Raw genomic sequence first — 1408 nt, 5'->3', positions numbered from 1 at the left:
TGCCCACCACGGGTATCGAAACCCGGTTTCTAGCGTTGTAAGTCCGCAGACATTCCGCTGTGCCACTGGGGGCCACTAGAATATGACGACAAAACCAAACAACAAAATCGGCAAATTAAAGAAGACGAAAAAGAAAATTAGAAAAAAAAATGAAGTTGAAACATTGAAATTTCTCAAAGTAAATAACATTCGTTATGACGATAACATACACAAGAAGAACGCTAAGAAACTTGACATGAAATAGTAGGATCTGCATGAAAACATTCAGGAACTTAAACGTTCTCAGAATTCAAAGTCGGAAGACTCAAAAATCCATTGAATATAAAACTTACATTCTCACAAAACTTACGATTTAAGAACTTACCTTGTGTGAAAATCTTAAAAGTAGTGAGAATTTGCTTACAAAAATAATCTATGTTACCACATTAAAAAAAAATCCTGGATCTTGACAATCAGCATATTTCCGGAACTTACCTCTGGAGTCATGCGTGAAATGGTAGGCATATCATAGCCAGCTTGGAGAAACAGATGAACGTAGTCTCCAAAATGAAGGCTCGTAAGCCAGGTTTGCAGGATGTCGACGTCCTGGGGAAGACAACACATGAATCATGTTAGCTTTTACTCTTCAATGCTTAGACAATAATGGATCGGCCAGACCTAAGGCGGGCTTCACCGGTTACAGGCAATTTAGAACGGAGATTTCCTGAGAATTCGAAAGACAGCTGTTAACACTGTCCCGCTAGTTGACCATTACTAATAGCTACGACGTTTATGTGGTAAAATCTTGACATTTTGGCGTCGGAAGTACGCACGCGGCGCGAGCAACAATGCAGAGTAACATTAAGGCATACGGCATTCTCATAGGGTGAAGTGCAACTAAAAACAGCAAATCACACGACAGCTGTGACTACTTCTTTATAGTTCTCAACTTTAACGATCCAAGCCTCACTCTGGATTCATTGCGGACCAGTAGGTGGAGTTACACCACAGTCATCGATTTGACTTGATATATTGTAATTAACTCTCTACTGTAACGTCCAGGCAACAACTCTAAATTTGTTGCTTAATACACATATAAATGCTTCAGTCCTGTAGTTCAATGCTCTTACCTCCGGGTAACAGTCTAAAATCTAAATAAACCATGGAATAATTGTTTACTGGTTACACAATTGAGCGATGTTACTTCTAGGAGCCCCCCAGTGGCACAGCGGTATGTCTGCGGACTTAGAACGATAGAAACCGGGTTTCGATACCTGCGGTGGGCAGAGCACAGATAGCCCATTTGTGTAGCTTTGTGCTTAATTACAAACAAACAAAGAATCTTATTTAACCCCCCAGTGGCACAGCGGTATGTCTGCGGACTTAGAACGATAGAAACCGGGTTTCGATACCTGCGGTGGGCAGAGCA

The 1408-nt window shown here is 41.2% G+C and overlaps 1 protein-coding gene across 3 annotated transcripts in view; it reads right to left on the bottom strand.

Annotated features, from left to right (window-relative positions):
* The window catches only part of LOC106458713 (caskin-2-like), a 75046-nt gene that overhangs the window by 18989 nt on the left and 54649 nt on the right, over positions 1 to 1408 (bottom strand). For all 3 annotated transcript variants that reach the window (XM_022384984.1, XM_022384986.1, XM_013918255.2), the window contains one exon: positions 475 to 585. In XM_022384984.1, the coding sequence (XP_022240692.1) occupies positions 475 to 585 (111 nt within the window). The remainder of the gene's footprint in view (positions 1 to 474; positions 586 to 1408) is intronic.

This window comes from Limulus polyphemus, unplaced genomic scaffold, assembly GCF_000517525.1.
Source record: "Limulus polyphemus unplaced genomic scaffold, Limulus_polyphemus-2.1.2 Scaffold503, whole genome shotgun sequence".
Classification (NCBI taxonomy): Eukaryota; Metazoa; Arthropoda; class Merostomata; order Xiphosura; family Limulidae; genus Limulus; species Limulus polyphemus.
This window is presented reverse-complemented; position numbering and strand designations above follow the sequence as displayed.